Source organism: Astyanax mexicanus, chromosome 21, assembly GCF_023375975.1.
Source record: "Astyanax mexicanus isolate ESR-SI-001 chromosome 21, AstMex3_surface, whole genome shotgun sequence".
Lineage (NCBI taxonomy): Eukaryota > Metazoa > Chordata > Actinopteri > Characiformes > Acestrorhamphidae > Astyanax > Astyanax mexicanus.
Window position 1 is genome coordinate 41,740,796 of NC_064428.1, and position 15,851 is coordinate 41,756,646.

Below are 15,851 nucleotides of genomic sequence, written 5' to 3' on the forward strand. Positions count from 1 at the left end.
TTAACCTATAATTACAAAAGAACTCTTAACATCCAACCAGTGTTACCTCTTTACCACATCGTTGTCCACCAGCGTACTGTCCACAACCACGACCTGCTGTGGTATCGACACATCCACAGTCAGCAGCCCCAGGGTCATTAACGAGAGGCAGCAGAGCGACGCCCCTCCTGGAGCGTCTATGTGGAACGTCAGCATGTCGTCCATGTCAGTAGGGGGAGTCAGAGGATCCATAGCAACATCATTCAATGGGTCTTCAACGGGCGGTAAAAGGGCATCTCCAACAGAATCCTCTACATTTCCAGGTGGTGCTTCAGGATCTACCGCAGAATGCTCCACACCACCTGGAGGGACTACACCTACAGTTCCTGAGTCCTTTTCATCATCAGGGGGCGCTACAGGAGCTAAGACAGAGTCCTTTCTATCACCAAGGGGCGCCAAAGGTTCTAGAGGAGCATTGTCCTGCTGTAGTCCATCTCCTTTGCTCTGAAGCCGTCCCTCATCTGTCTCTGCCTCTTTGTCCCGCTGGAAGGAAAAGGTGTTGGGACGGTCCACGCCTCCTTTCTCACGAAGAGCCTCCAGCAGGTCGTAAAGTTCGTTACACAGAGTGCTGGGGAATCGCCAGGTGAAATACCTGAGGAGAAAAGGACGCAATGGATTCACAGGGATTACAGGGAATCCATGACGTACTCCCAAGTAACCTATGGGTGATCTACAGTGGGCCCTAAAATTGATCCTCTGAGAACCTGTGGGTGATCTGTGGGGGCATATGAGTCATGTTCGATGATTCTAATTGATCCACAAAAGATCCACTTGTGATCAAGTAGGACATTTTCAAGGGGCAAACGTGAGGCCTAGGGAATTCAAGAGGGACTCAAAAAGGATTGGTAGGTGATCTACTGAGAATCTGTGGGTATCTACTGGGTGATCTGCAGGAGGGCTAGGGAAAGTATTTGCATCTACAGTCGGTCAGAAGATCTGCAAGCAATCTACGTGAAAACTACAAGAAATCTGAAGGGAATCTGGAAGGAACCCGAAGGGAATTTGGGATGAAACTAGAGGAAATCTGCAAAGAAACTGGAAGGAAACTAGATGAAATCTGAAGGGAATCTGAAAGGAAACTGGAGGAAATCTAAAAAGGAAACTAGAGGAAATCTAAAAAGGAAACTAGAGAAAATCTGGAAGAAACTAGATGAAATCTGAAGGGAATCTGAAAGGAAACTGGAGGAAATCTAAAAAGGAAACTAGAGGAAATCTAAAAAGGAAACTAGAGAAAATCTGGAAGAAACTAGATGAAATCTGAAGGGAATCTGAAAGGAAACTGGAGGAAATCTAAAAAGGAAACTAGAGGAAATCTGGAAGAAACTACATGAAATCTTGAGGGAATCTAATAGGAAATCAGAGTAAATATGGAAGGAATCTGGAAGGAAACTACAGGAAATCTGAAAGGAAATTAGATTAAATATGGAAAGAATCTGGAAGGAAACTAGAGGAAATTTGAAAGGAAACTGGTAGGAAACTAGATGAAATCTGAAGGGAATCTGAAAGGAAACTGGAGGAAATCTAAAAAGGAAACTAGAGAAAATCTGGAAGAAACTACATGAAATCTGGAGGGAATCTGAAAGAAAATTAGATGAACTCTAGATTGAAATCTGGACGAATTCTTGAAGGAAAATAGAGGAAATCTGATGAGAATGAGGAAGGAAACTAGATAAAATCTGGAAGGAAACTGGAGGAAATCTGAAAGAAACTTGTAAGGAAACTAGAGGAAATCTGGATGAAATCTGGAAGAAAACTAGATAAAATCTGGAGTAAATCTGGAAGGGATCTGAAGGGAATCTGGGATGAAACTGGAGGAAATCTGCAGAGAATCTGGAATTAAACTAGATCAAATCTGGAGAGAATCTACACTTGGTCTTGTTGTTTCTGGAGGATTGTGAAGGTCCAGTACCTGTAGTAGTGCTGGGACAGCTGGTAGGACATGGGCATGAAGGGGACGGCTCTGTTCTTCTTGGGGCCGAGGATCTTATTGGCCCGGCGACGGTTAACTAACCCTCGTTTCTTACAGTCGATAAAAACCTGCTGCAACACCTCCGCCTTATACCTGCTGTACAGGGAGAAGGACTGACGGGGGAGGCCGTGGTTAAATACAGAATTATTACAATAAATATAAACATAAATTAATCATTTATACATGACATAAATTCATTTTATACAAAGACAAACAGTAACGCTAGAAAGATGTATATAAAGTCGTATTTTTTACTTATTACTTGTTATATAATCAGAAGTACCTGGAAGGCCTGGCAGCTCTTCATCTGAGAGCTGGAGAGGACGAGAGTACTCTGGATCAAATTATTCAGCACCAGAGAGTGAATGTCCTCCACACTGAAAACATTAATAACATTAATATCATCAATAAATCATCACCACAGAAATGTAACTACTGCTATAAAAGCGTTAAACATTAGGACTGGTTATACACGTGGAACAACACATCTAAACATGTCATTTTTGACATCTTTGAATACCGTGAACAATATTATACCCTAAAAATATTGTGCCATATCACCACCCCCATTTATTACATCAGGGTTCTACTTTTTTTTTTTTTTATTGTTTTTAGCAAAAGAAAAAATTCCCACTGTTCTCATTTCCCATTTTATATTTACTAGAAACAAACAAAAAAAAAACATTAATTTATATCATCAAGAGTATCGTTATCGCGAAAATACCATGAAATATTGTGATAATATTTTAGGGCCATATCGCCCACCCCTAATGGCGACACCTATAGGATTTGTTTTATGGAGTCCCATTCTGAATCCATAAGCATTAGTGTGGAGTCGGTCCCCCTTTGTAGCTTAACTAGATGGACAAAAGTACCGTATTTTTTGCACCATAACGTGCACTTAAAATCCTTTAATTTTCCCAAAATTCATCAGAGCTCCTTATAATCCGGTGCTCCTTATGTATGAATTCTACTAGTCAGGTATTAAGGAGCAGTAAAGACACTCCACTCAAGTACTGCTAGCAGCTAGTAAGGCTAGCACTGCTGGAGTAGCATTAGCGTTAGCTGATAAACACGCTAAGCGCTAGCTCTTTGACTGCTCAGAGACGAGTATTAATCAGACTGTACCCTGCTGCTAACCTGAACAGCACTAATAGAGCAGCATTAGCAGTGGCAAGATGTGCTGAATTTAAAAGTAAAACATAACGACACTATTGTTCCTTACTAGTGTCGCATAGTGCGCCTTATAATCCAATGCACCTTTTAGTGCAAAAAATAAGGTGTTAGAAAACATACAGAAGCTTCTATAACGTCCCATTCTAAACCTGTAGGCATTAATGTGGAGTCAGTCCCCCTTTACAGCTACACTATAAGAACGCCTATAGGGAGTATGGGCGTGTTTAAAAAATCAATTCTTTGATTTAAATCAATCATCATTTGAATAATTCGATATCACCTCATATACACTAAAATTGATCTTTAGAATTAGCCTGATTTTGAATCAAATCGGGACCCTGTGAATACACCCCTAATAGGGACTAACGACATTGTAAACCCACCTGTTAAGAACATCCTTGGTTCTGTGGGCCGGTTCTTCTCCGATAATGTAGACTTTAAACCTGGAACACAGTACAGTATAGAGTTACAGCAGAACAGAATGCAGTATATTCAGCTAATTCAATTTACACCCGTTGCTGACACAGATGTGCATAAATGTGTTACTTGTTAAAAAGCTCCTCTTTGGTGTCGGGGATGATGACCTCGCTGGCTCCGTAGCTGGAGCTGAACTTTGACCTTAGAGCGCTTACAAACGCATTAAACTCCTCAGCACACACCTGCAGAACACACACACACACACACACACACACTTTACTGTCAGAATATATAAATTATATATTCTGTTTAAAAAAATAGTCACTCAATAAGATTCTGGACTCACCTTTGGATCTTCGTAGTTGTTGGTTTTGTTCATGAACTCCTCAACCAGAGCTTTATCCTGATACACTTCAGCCAGGCAGATCCTAAACACACACACACACACACACACACACACACACACACACACACACACACACACACAGGCAGTGATGGTATAGTTACGTTGAAAAAGTAATCAGATTACTGATCACTAATTACTCCTTTAAGAAGTAACTTAGTTACTTCATGGATTACTTGATTTTAAAAGTAACTAAGTTACTTTACAAGTTACTTTATTAGTTACTTTCAGCAGCTGCAGACACCACCTCCCGCCGCCTTAACATAAACATTATAACCAGTTTTACCAAAACTCCCTTTATTGGAAAATGCATTTTTAACAGCAACAATTTATCTCTATTCAGTTGAACTATTTCCTAAAAAAATAAGTTTTTTTTTTATAAAAATTAAAAAAATAACTTAACATAAATATTTGTTTTATAAAAAATAAAATATGGTCTTTCTTGATTTTACTAAACATAAATACTTGTTTTTATAAAAAAATATATAAAATAAAGAAAGTCTTTCTTGACCTGACATATTTAACACTGTAAAACTGAACATTGAACTTGTTGTTCTCTGCAGGGCAGCAAGGAGTGGTTTTATAAAACAGAACCGTGTATATGGTCTAGACCAGGGATCACATATTTGCAGACTGCGGTCCAGGTCCGGACCCAGACGTTGTCCAATACGGACCCATACCGGACCCAACTACTGAGAAGGATTTAATTCTGACAGTGTTCATTTAAAGCACCGGAACTTTTCTTGTCTTTACGGTGTGTGCGCTCTGCGCCACAGTGAACTTCCAATCACGTGTGGTGTAAAATCTTTAAATGCTCTCCTCTGCCAATCAAATTTGTGGCAGACCGCTGGCCTGGCTAGTGAATTGGGACGCGGCCGCAAAAAAACGCTTTAATAAAGAGATAGGGAGCCCGAGAACTGGCGGAAAACGAAAACGGGCGGAAACTAAAGACACGCCGAGCGCGAGAGAGAGAGAGAGACAGGGGAGAAAGCGAGACGCGTGTGATTGGGGAAGAGCGGAGGGGGAATGGGTAAGGGAGCAGTGTGTGTGTGTGTGTGTGTGGAGGAGATGAGGTGGAGAGAGAGAGAGAGAGAGAGTAACGCACAGTGACTTAAATAAGTAACTTTAATCTGATTACTGGATTAGAAATAGTAACGCGTTAGATTACTCGTTACTGAAAAAAAGGGTCAGATTAGAGTTACTGACATCACTGCACACAGAGGACTTTTACTTTGAAATTCAATCTTTTTTTGCTCACAACCCAAAAAGTATTCAGACAGTTTTACATTAAACTAAATTAAAGCTGTATGGAACCAATTAAAGCTACAGTAGATCACAGGTGAGATTAAAGCTACTAAAGCTAAGCTAAAGCTCAGCTAATGTAACTACACTAGTCCTGTACAGCTTGTTTACTTCAGCTGGCAACAAGCCAAGTCTGGGTTCTAGAGTATAGTGTAGAATATATAGAATATATAATATATAATATATAGTTAATCTGAGTTCTAGAACATCCTGTCTTTGCCTGTACATGATCTTGGTTCTAGAGTACTGTATAGTTTACCTGTAGTTGAGTTGAGTCTGAGGGTTCTTCATGATGTATCGAGAACGGCGTCCAACCGACAGTGAGGTTTTATCCAGTGACAGTTCGAGCTCAGCGTGGAGAATATCACGTACCACGTTCCACGCCACAAACGGCTTCTTTATCTACACAAAAACACAATAAAATAAATTAATTTATACATAGAAAGCTGTTCTATCAGGTTAAGGTCAGGACTCTATGCAGGCCAGTCAAGTTCTTCCATTCCAAACTTAAACGCTCATCCTTGTCTTCATATAGTCATGTTGAAACAGGAAGGGGGCGTCCCCCAAACTGTTCCCGCAAAGTTGGGAGCATAAAATTGTCCAGAATCTCTTGTTCTACTGAAGAATGATGAGTTTCTTTCACAGGAACTTAAGGGCCGAGCTCAACTCCTGAAAACAACCCTGCAAATGATCCCCCCTCAACCAAACTTTTCACCCAATGCAGTCAGACAAGTAACGTTTCTCTAACTGCCAAACCTGGACTGCCTGGATTTCCAGACGGAGAAGAGTGATTCTTTACATTGTTTGTTTCATGTTAAAAGGACCAATAGAAATGCTCTAAGACTAGTTGTATTAAAGAATAAGACATTAAATGAAAATAATTTAGAAATAAATTCTGATTCTGGGCGTGTTTTTAACACTTAAAAGGAGCGTACTTCACGCCTGCGGTGAAGTTTTACAATACTTAAGACAGAATTCCAAACGTAATGTCTGAATGTTCTTAATAATGTATAAGTTAGCTATTTATGTTAGTTAATTATGTATTAGCATTATCTGGTTTTAGAACTTTTATCCTGAAATTCCAGCAAACTAGGCTCTTCAGCTCAGTCTACATCGCTTAAAACAGGTGATTTAACTGTGGAATCTGCTGATATTCAGGGCTTTATTTTTTAATTTAGGTTTATTTTAATGTTTGTAGAAGCAGTCCCAGCATGCCTAGCTGCTGCTTTTATTATTAAACACCTGTGGAAACGGAAGAGATTCAGGAACACCTGAGTTCAGTGATTTGGATTAATGAGTGAATATGGCGTATGGTCCGAGATTTATGTGGATTTAGGTGGATTTGTCTCCACCTCTCGGAAGAGCGTTTCTAAGTAAAGCTAGATTAAGCAATTATCTTCATTTTTTTCCTGAATACGTGCTGCCGAGGGGGGGTGCTTATCATGGCGGGGGTGCAGATTTAGACACTATACTATGGTTCTGAATTCAGCACCCCCTCTCGGGAGAGGCTGCAGGTGATGCGTTTCTTTTTTCCTTATTTCTTTAAGAGTTCTCAGTGTAGCTTAGAACAGTATTTGGGTATTTCCTTTTTTTTTTACATAAAGTTAAAGTCAAGAAGACGTGGGTGCACGATCCCGAGAGGTGGTGCTTTTCCTGGCGGGGGTGTTGAATTCAGCACAACACCGGCTTTACACGCGAGATCAGTGATAAGTGAAGAATCGCAACGATAACAATGTACTGCAATAGAAACGACTTTCGGGTAATGTTTTGTTCTACTAACGCCCCTAGTGGTGGTGGTGTGTCGGGGTACCTTGCGGTTGAGGAAGTGGCTGGCCACTCTGCACAGCATCAGTATACTGTCCTCCAGGTGAGACCAGGTGACCCTCTGTCTGGTCATGCGCATCAGTGCGTTACGGTCGGTCTCATCCTGACACGGCGTCCGCTTCCTCACACTGGCCACTGCACACAAAAACCTCGTAACTCCAGAGTAAAAGTGAAGAAGATACAGGTATGGATGGGTCGTTAATCGAGGGTTACCTTTCCTCTTCTTCTTGGACGGCGGTTTGCTGCTTTCTTTTTTCTGCCTCTTGCGTTTCAGCTTCCTCCCCCCTCGTACCTGCTGATTCCTGGAGCTCGACTCCACCCCCACCTGCACCTCCTCCTCCTGAACTACAGGGGGAGCCAGACCGGTGCCCACGCCGCCCTGAATCGCTGTCAGAGGAACAGGTACGGAGTTACCTTTAGTAGCGTAAGTGATGACAATAATGTTGATAATCATGTATCTGTAATTTTAGCGTTCTTATACTTTTGCTCGTCATACAGTGAATCTGTCCGTTGTTTTTTAACATTGTATCAAAGGTTCATGATTAATTGACCAATAGAAATGTTTTAAAATTACTTCTATTAAAGAATAAGACATTGAATGATAATAATTTAGATATAAGTATGATTTTAGTTGCGTTTTAAACACTAAGTGTACTTAACACCTGCAATAAGTGTGTAAAATATAGTATATATCCTATAGTGAGCAAATCTGTTTTGTTTAGACACTTATGGAGACACAAAAACCAAGATGACGAAATTAAACATTATTTTGACTCCATGTGAAATATATATATAATATAGTGTGTGTACTGACCTGCACACACTGATTTGGGGTAGGTGTGTTTGGACAGGAAGTTCCTCAAACGCACCGTCTGACTTTCAGCCTGGAGAACGAGTACATAAACATATAATAAATATAGCACCTACAATACATAACAACATATACAGCTTTTATAACATTAACACAGTATTCCTGTAATAAAGCTATTGTAGTAAATTACAGTGTGAGTGTGTGTTACCCGTTTAGGTTTGTTGAGCAGGTGTGTGGTCCACAGCCAATTGCGTTTAAGGTGACTAAAGAAGGTGGAGTCGAGTCCCCCCGCCCCCTGCCCATCGCCAGGGGTTACGCCGTCATCCATCACCTCACAACTGCCCCTGATCAGCCAATCACAGAGCGTTACATCACACATAAGAAGAGTAAACATGTAAACAAACGAATAAACAAACGTTAAAGTAAAGAGGTAAACTCTCACCTCAGGGTGTACTGCAGACTCTCGTATCGTATCGGTCCTGCTGTAACATCCTGCTCATCTGCTTCCCTGTCCTCACCCCGAGACCGAGGACGAATCACACCTGATACAAACAGTACATTCAGAATTAGTAGTGTTAAAAATTAGCCGTGCTGTTCTAAGCATATATTTACCTCAGTAATGCTATTCTAATCATACAAGTATGTCAATATTTCTATTCAAATCATATATTTACCTCAGAAATACTATTATAATAATATATTTACCTCAGTAATACTATTCAAATCATATATTTACCTCAGAAATACTATTATAATAATATATTTACCTCAGTAATACTATTCTGATCATATATTTACCTCAGAAATACTATTCTAATCATACATTTACCTCAATTATACTACTTTAATCATAAATTGACCTCAGTAATGCTATTCTAATCATACAAGTATGTCAATATTTCTATTCAAATCATATATTTACCTCAGAAATACTATTATAATAATATATTTACCTCAGTAATACTATTCTAATAATACATTTACTTCAGTAATACTATTCTAATCACACATTTACCTCAGTAACACTACTCTAATTGTAAATTGACCTCAGTAATGCTATTCTAATCATACATTTACCTCAGTAATGCTATTCTAATCATAGATTTACCTCAATAGTGCTGTTCTTATAATAGATTTAACTCAGTAGTGCTATTCTAACCATACATTTACCTCAGTAATTCTATTCAAATCATATATTTACCTCAGTAATACTATTCTAATCATATATTTACCTCAGTAATACTATTCTAATCATATATTCACCTCAGTAATAGTATTTTAATCATATATTTACCTCAGTAATACTATTCTTATCATTTACTTACCTCAGAAATACTATTCTAATAATATATTTACCTCAGTAATACTATTCTAATCATATATTCACCTCAGTAATACTATTCTAATCATATACTTACCTCAGTAATACTATTCTAATCATATATTCACCTCAGTAATACTATTCTAATCATATATTCACCTCAGTAATACTATTCTAATCATATATTTACCTCAGTAATACTATTCTTATCATTTACTTACCTCAGAAATACTATTCTAATCATATATTTACCTCAGTAATACTATTCTTATCATTTACTTACCTCAGTAATACTATTCTAATCATATATTTACCTCAGTAATACTATTCTTATCATTTACTTACCTCAGTAATACTATTCTAATCATATATTTACCTCAGTAATACTATTCTAATCATATATTCACCTCAGTAATACTATTCTAATCATATATTCACCTCAGTAATACTATTCTAATCATATATTTACCTCAGTAATACTATTCTTATCATTTACTTACCTCAGAAATACTATTCTAATCATATACTTACCTCAGTAATACTATTCTAATCATATATTTACCTCAGTAATACTATTCTTATCATTTACTTACCTCAGAAATACTATTATAATAATATATTTACCTCAGTAATACTATTCTAATCATATATTTACCTCAGTAATACTATTCTAATCATATACTTACCTCAGTAATACTATTCTAATCATACATTTACCTCAGTAGTGCTGTAAAACAGATAGTTATGTGTGTTACCTAAAGGTGTGTTGAGGCAGACACACAGCAGGTCGAACCAGTAGTTCTCCACGTCCTGCAGGCTGTTGAAGGTGTATCGGCGTCGGTCGAACGGACGCGTCTCTATGGCCAGGTTATAATGCGGCTCACAGACGGTGGTGTCCACGATGGTTGCATGTTTCTTCAGGTAAAAAAAGCCCTGATGTGGAGAAACGATATTCAGTTTCATTTATCAGAATTAAAAAACAATTGCTACAATTATTTCACACAGTTTGCCAGTGTTGGGAATCGTAGGTTTAGGAATTAGGGGGCAGAATTAGCTGGAATTTTCTCGTATCAATGCTAGAATAAATCAAATTACTGGAACAACTACAGATAACTGGTTTGACAAAATAGTCAAAGTCAATAAAATGCAATATTTAGAGTTAGACAGAGGAAGATATTTTCTTTTAAAACTGTTTGATAGGAATTTTATTAGGCAGAATAAGCTATAAATTACTGGTATAAAAGAGTCACCTGATCTTTATCCATGAACTTCTCCACAGGTCCGAACTGCAGGAGACCCATGAAACAAAGCCTCTGCATATTCTCATAAAAACTGTAGAAATACTTCCTGTTCATGCAGAAACAAGATCATCATCATTATCATCAATATCAATGAAAATCTGTCATATTAAACTGTGTGTAATATTCATATATAAAACACCGGAAACAAACAATAAATAAATCTATATTTACTCTAGGGATGTCTAAAAATTATATTAAATATATTTATTTTACAATACTGTAGCCTACTGATCTTCAAAACCACAATACTGATATTCCATGTATACATACATTTAGATGTAAAGATTGGTGTCAGAAGTGGGTAATAATCGCCCACTGGATAGCAGTGTTTACTCTGTTGTTAGAATCCACTGTTCTGATTGGATGAAAAGTAAACTTTTCTTTAACTCTTTTACTCGCCAATACACAGCTTTAGTTTCCGTGCGGAGTTGTGGGTATCTTCTGCTAATTTATTTACTGTTAGCTATACGGTTTCAGTTAGCACAGTTCGCTACACCTATGTATTTTGAACTAACAGAGTTGAACAGAGTTAGCTAGTGTTAGCCTGAGCTGTTTTGTGTTAGCGCAGTTATCTCAGGGTTGATCAGACTGTAACAGTAACAGGTCCTGTAGGGGGCGCTAGTGTAGCGTGGTGACGGACCGGCGGTGCAGCAGCTGGGTTTTGATGTCGGACGGGAGGAACTTTATGAGGTAATGCTGCTTCACTGGATCATTCAGAAACTCCTCCAACCCCTCCACCTACACACACACACACACACACACACACACACACACACACACTAGTTAATTACACTTATTCACTACATTTTTAACAAATTACTATCTTATCTTATATCTATTCATTTATATTAAAAGGCAGATATTTATCAAACAGTTGGATTTAGACACAGCCTTGAAAAAATGAAGAGATCACTTCAGTTTCTGAATCAGTTTCTCTGATTTTGCTATTTATAGGTTTCTGTTTGCATATTCTAAACATTTAGAGCATTTATGTGCAGAAAACGAAAAATCCCTGAAATAACAATAAAAAAAGATGCAGAGCTTTCAGACCTCAAATAATGCAAAGAAAACAAGTTCATATTCATAAAGTTTTAAGAGTTCAGAAATAATCAATATTTGGTGGAATAACCCTGGTTTGTTTTTAATCACAGTTTTTTTCATGCATCTGGGCATCATGTTCTCCTCCACCAGTCTTACACACTGCTTTTGGATAACTTTATGCTGCTTTACTCCTGGTGTAAAAATTCAAGCAGTTCAGTTTGGTGGTTCGATGGTTTGTGATCATCCATCTTCCTCTTGATTATATTCCAGAGGTTTTTAATTTGGTAAAATCAAAGAAACTCATCATTTTTAAGTGAAATCTTATTTTTCTACAGAGCTGTATAGTGTAAGTTCATATTTATCATATTTTTCGGACTATAAGGTGCACTTAAAATCCTTTAATTTTCCCAAAAGCGTCGGTGCTCCTTGTGTATGAATTCTACCAGTCAGGTATCAAGAAGCAGTAAATCCACTCTACTGAAGTACAGAGTTATTAGCATTAGCATTAGCCACTAACCTCAGCGCTAGCTCTTTCACCGTTCACACTGAGGGTTCCTCAGACTAGTGCCATTCTATATACCGCCATTTACGTCCCACTAGTGTTTCGGTTAGCAGCTAATGCTAATGCTGGAGAAACTTCAGTGAAAAATCACTCTTAAGACTAAATATTGGAAATCTAAGCTTACTGTAAATAAACGGAAGCGCTTTACTCACCCAAATGTAAGTGAAACACGGCGACACCCTTGTTCACTTTGATTTAGGCATCCTTACTAGTGTTGCTTAATGCGACTTATAATCCGTTGTGCCTTATAGTATATATACACACCAATAAACAGATATATATTCAGTATGTCACTCAGTATGGAAGCCCATTCCCGCCACCTAAAAAATAAAAATACTCCAGCAATTTTTTTTTATTATTATTAAGTAAATTGCTATCTCAATATTTTGAGATACTAAGTCAATATTTTGAGATACTATCTCAATATTTTGAGATACTAAGTTAATATTTTGAGATACTAAGTCAATATTTTGAGATACTATCTCAATATTTTGAGATACTATCTCAATATTTTGAGATACTAAGTCAATATTTTGAGATACTATCTCAATATTTTGAGATACTATCTCAATATTTTGAGATACTAAGTCAATATTTTGAGATACTATCTCAATATTTTGAGATACTATCTCAATATTTTGAGATACTAAGTCAATATTTTTAGATACTAAGTCAATATTTTGAGATACTATCTCAATATTTTGAGATACTATCTCAATATTTTGAGATACTAAGTCAATATTTTGAGATACTAAGTCAATATTTTGAGATACTATCTCAATATTTTGAGATACTAAGTCAATATTTTGAGATACTAAGTCAATATTTTTAGATACTAAGTCAATATTTTGAGATACTAAGTCAATATTTTTAGATACTAAGTCAATATTTTGAGATACCTTAAATGCTGGCTGAATATACATGCGGCCACCTGTAGATAATGACCTGGGAATTAGGCCAAAAGTGAGAGCAATAACGTTTTAATTCATATTTAATTTTATTTACATTATATTTCACTCAGAGTTAAACTCTGTCCCTCGCATTGTGTTCTCCCCTTTATTCAGAGCGTTTTCACAGCACTTTGCTTACATGCTGTTTTTTACTGTTAAAATGCGACATCTACAGGCGGCCGCATGAATGTTCAGCCAGCATTTAAGGTGGAACGGAAATCTGAATAAGACACTGGCGAATAAGAAGCTAACTTCAGCCTCGTCCAAGATCCGGAGGCTTATTTTGATATTGTGTGATTCCTCTAAAAGTTCCAATATTTCATGATTTGTGAATCCACGTCTGAAGTAGTCCTCAATGATAGTTTCCATTTTGCATCTTTGTCTCACCTGCTTCTGTCTCTGTACAGCCTACTAGTATCTCAAAATATTGAGATAGTATCTCAAAATATTGACTTAGTATCTCAAAATATTGAGATAGTATCTCAAAATATTGACTTAGTATCTCAAAATATTGAGATAGTATCTCAAAATATTGACTTAGTATCTCAAAATATTGAGATAGCAGTTTACTTAATAATAATAAAAAAAACATTTTGCTGGATTATTTATTTTTTTTAGGTGGCGGGAATGGGGTCCATAACTCAGTGAAAGTTACGTTAAAATAAAGCTATTTGTTAATCACCTTGTAGTTGATCTGGATGACCTGGACGTAGACGCTGAGAGGAAGTGAGATCAGAACGTCGCTGGTTAACGCCCACCCATCACCAAAATCCCTGTGTACCGGCAGCGGGGGGATAAACCTCTTCCAGCTCAGCTCGTTCACATACACTGCACACACACACACACACACACATATATTATACATATACATACACATATATACATGATATTTACAGGGTTCATACACTTTGAAGCCATTCAGTTTCCATGATTTTTCATGACTTTTCAATGCATTCAATGCACATTTTAATGACCATGCGATTTTTAAAACATCAGTGCAGACGTGAACACTAAAACATAAAAATCAACTAAAATTTAATTAAAATTGATTATAGTAGGTCTAAAATTAATCTGACACACAACCTTTAATAATAACATGAGTGTCAGATCCTGAGAGCTTCGTTGTTTAGAAGCTAAATTACTAAATAAACTCGATGTATTTGAATTCCTCATATCTCAAAATATATTTTCTTCATCGTAGCTCAAATTTCCATGACTTTTCCAAAACTTTGAGTATTTTTATTTTTCCAAAACTTATCCAAGCCTGGAAAAAGGTCTATTTTCAAATTCCATGACTTTTCCAGTTTTTTAATGACTGTATAAACCCTGTATATAAACAAATATTAAATACCTAAATACACTGTACTGCCAAAATGATTCGCTCATTAGCTTTCAGTCGCTTATGAACTTCCTATTCATAATCCATAGGGTTTAATATCATAATATCTCCAACCTGTACAGCTATAACAACTTCAACTGTTCAGTTTCAGTTTTACCATTTTTCACCTTTAAATTGGTGAGAAGGTCTGGCTCACAGTTTCTACTCTAATCCCTCCCAAAGGTGTTCTATCAGGTTGATTCCAGGACTCTGTGCAGACCAATCAGGTTCTTCCACACCAAACTCACCAGCTCAAGCTCATCCATGTCTTCATGCAGATTTGAGAGCTTGAAATTGTCTAAAATCTCTTTGATCTTTGGACTGCTGAAGAATTAAGAGGCGGAGCTAAACCCTACACTATAATACTGATCCCCCCTCTACCAAACTTTACACTCAGCACAAAGCAGTCAGACAAGTACTGTTCTCCTGTCAACCAGACTCAGACTCGTCCATCAGATTACCAGATGGAGAAGCGTGATTGGTCATATCAGAGAAGACGTTTAGCAGTATAGTGTAGTATTATTACTACTATCTGTACTCGGTGTGGTGCCGTACCGGTGAACTCGTCCTCAGCAGGTATCTGCAGACCCTCGCTCTGCCCCTCCCCCTCGGCGCTGGTGGAGGGGGCGGTGGAGGTGAGCTCAGGGTCAGGGGTCACGGTCACAGTGTGGGGGGTCAAGTCAGGGTCAGAGGTGTGGGAGGAGTCATCAATTCGCCGTTGTCTGATTGGATGATCATACAGCAGGTAGAACAGGAAGCTGTGGACCATCCGGAACCGAGGCATCTTCGGCTGGAACCCCAGAGACCGGCTCAGTCCTGGAACTGGAACAGGAATAACGATTCAGTATCAATTATAAACGATTCAATACTATTATAAACGATTCAGTATCTATTAATAACGATTCAGAATCTATTATAAACGATTCCGTATCTATTATAAACGATTCAGTATCAATTATAAACGATTCAGTACTATTATAAACGATTCAGTATCTATTATAAACGATTCTGTATCTATTATAAACGATTCTGTATCTATTATAAATGATTCAGTTTCTTTTATACACGATTCAGTATCTATTAATAACGATTCAGTATCTATTATAAACGATTCAGTACTATTATAAACGATTCAGTATCTATTAATAACGATTCAGTATCAATTATAAACAAGTCAGTACTATTATACACGATTCAGTATCTATTATACACGATTCAGTATCTATTATACACGATTCAGTATCTATTATAAACGATTCAGTATCTATTATACACGATTCAGTATCTATTATACACGATTCAGTATCTATTATACACGACTCAGTACTATTATACACGATTCAGTATCTATTAATAA

The 15,851-nt window shown here is 37.3% G+C and overlaps 1 protein-coding gene across 2 annotated transcripts in view; it reads right to left on the reverse strand.

The window, feature by feature from the left end:
- The window catches only part of LOC103034002 (general transcription factor 3C polypeptide 1), a 33,195-nt gene that overhangs the window by 5,187 nt on the left and 12,157 nt on the right, over nt 1-15,851 (reverse strand). For both annotated transcript variants that reach the window (XM_049469335.1, XM_022674414.2), the window contains exons 15-31: nt 15,050-15,316; nt 13,799-13,944; nt 11,204-11,301; nt 10,513-10,609; nt 10,018-10,195; nt 8,384-8,483; nt 8,150-8,285; nt 7,945-8,014; nt 7,344-7,517; nt 7,117-7,265; nt 5,566-5,708; nt 3,948-4,029; nt 3,731-3,843; nt 3,568-3,627; nt 2,292-2,385; nt 1,949-2,121; nt 47-631 (exon numbers count right to left, since the gene is read on the reverse strand). In XM_049469335.1, coding sequence (XP_049325292.1) covers nt 47-631; nt 1,949-2,121; nt 2,292-2,385; nt 3,568-3,627; nt 3,731-3,843; nt 3,948-4,029; nt 5,566-5,708; nt 7,117-7,265; nt 7,344-7,517; nt 7,945-8,014; nt 8,150-8,285; nt 8,384-8,483; nt 10,018-10,195; nt 10,513-10,609; nt 11,204-11,301; nt 13,799-13,944; nt 15,050-15,316 — 2,665 coding nt within the window. The remainder of the gene's footprint in view (nt 1-46; nt 632-1,948; nt 2,122-2,291; nt 2,386-3,567; nt 3,628-3,730; nt 3,844-3,947; nt 4,030-5,565; nt 5,709-7,116; nt 7,266-7,343; nt 7,518-7,944; nt 8,015-8,149; nt 8,286-8,383; nt 8,484-10,017; nt 10,196-10,512; nt 10,610-11,203; nt 11,302-13,798; nt 13,945-15,049; nt 15,317-15,851) is intronic.